Source organism: Octopus bimaculoides, chromosome 28 (genome assembly GCF_001194135.2).
Source record: "Octopus bimaculoides isolate UCB-OBI-ISO-001 chromosome 28, ASM119413v2, whole genome shotgun sequence".
Lineage (NCBI taxonomy): Eukaryota > Metazoa > Mollusca > Cephalopoda > Octopoda > Octopodidae > Octopus > Octopus bimaculoides.
Window position 1 is genome coordinate 3,586,267 of NC_069008.1, and position 1,127 is coordinate 3,587,393.

Genomic DNA, 1,127 nt, shown 5'->3' on the forward strand with positions numbered 1-1,127 from the left:
TATATATATATATATATATATATATATATATATATATATACTAGCAGGAATACCCGGCGTTGCCCAGGACTGTTTGTTAAGTAAGCCTGTTTGGTCATTAGACCATTCACGGATACACCTCTGAATTGAATGAAAGAAATCATAATGGTAGATGTTCCCTGCGTTGCTTGATTTATTTGGCGCAATAGTGAACATGCAGAGTCATACGCCCACAGAATTATCATCGTTTTCCATTGGGACAATAGGTCGATCTGTAAAAAAAACCGGCAGTATTTGAGTTTATTTTCCTTACCACATAACTGCTGACATGTGCTGTTTAGCAGATGGAAAGGTTGAGCCTAAAGATATAACATAAAGAGAAATAGTATGTTTGCCTGCTGTTTCGCTGGGTTGCACATACAACATTATCTGAACAAAGCATTTGATGAGTGGCCTGTGCAGAAAGGATGAAAAGTGTAGTATCTGTTGCCTACCTTACAATTGGGGGCACTTAACGGAGAGCATACTGTGAAGATTACGCAAATGAAATAAATAAGGTAGCAAGGGTATGGTTACCTGATGTTTTTCCTGTTTGCCGCATAGAGCAACATCCGTTGTTGTCTTTCCCCCCGTAGTCTCCATAGTGCATGCAGCAGCAGTTGCTACAGTATCTCTTGTAAGTCGAACTGCCTTCGGGGTTAATAAAATAAGTACCAGTTACACACTGGGGTTGATGTAATTGTTTTACCTCCTCCCTCAAAACGGCTGGCCTTAATACCAAAATTTGAAATCATTATTTTTTTTTCACTTAATTTCCTTTTTATTTTATCTTCCAATTATTATTATTATTATTATTATTATTATTATTATTATTATTATTATTTTATGTTTGACTTTTGTTTTGCATTTGTACAAGTTGGATCCAAGTCTCACCCAGAGACCTCAAGAGACAACAAGTTAGAAGTTCATGTAGGTGTTATGCCTAGGGTACCATATATTTGGATTTGTACAGTTTTGTTCAAGTGGATGTTTAAGAAACCATAAGAAAATTATGTTTGCTTTAAAATTTGAGATCACATAGACAGTATTTTACGTAGGATATGGGCAGTTCCCATGAGCACTATCTTTTGGACTTCAGCCATTTTGGG

At 36.2% G+C, this 1,127-nt stretch overlaps 1 protein-coding gene across 1 annotated transcript in view; it reads left to right on the forward strand.

Moving 5' to 3' along the window:
- Nucleotides 1-626: 626 nt before the first annotated feature.
- Nucleotides 627-1,127, forward strand: part of LOC106882489 (sphingosine kinase A) — a 10,083-nt gene continuing 9,582 nt past the window's right edge. Inside the window, exon 1 of the mRNA XM_014933185.2 lies at nt 627-655. Within this exon, the coding sequence (XP_014788671.1) occupies nt 627-655 (29 nt within the window). The remainder of the gene's footprint in view (nt 656-1,127) is intronic.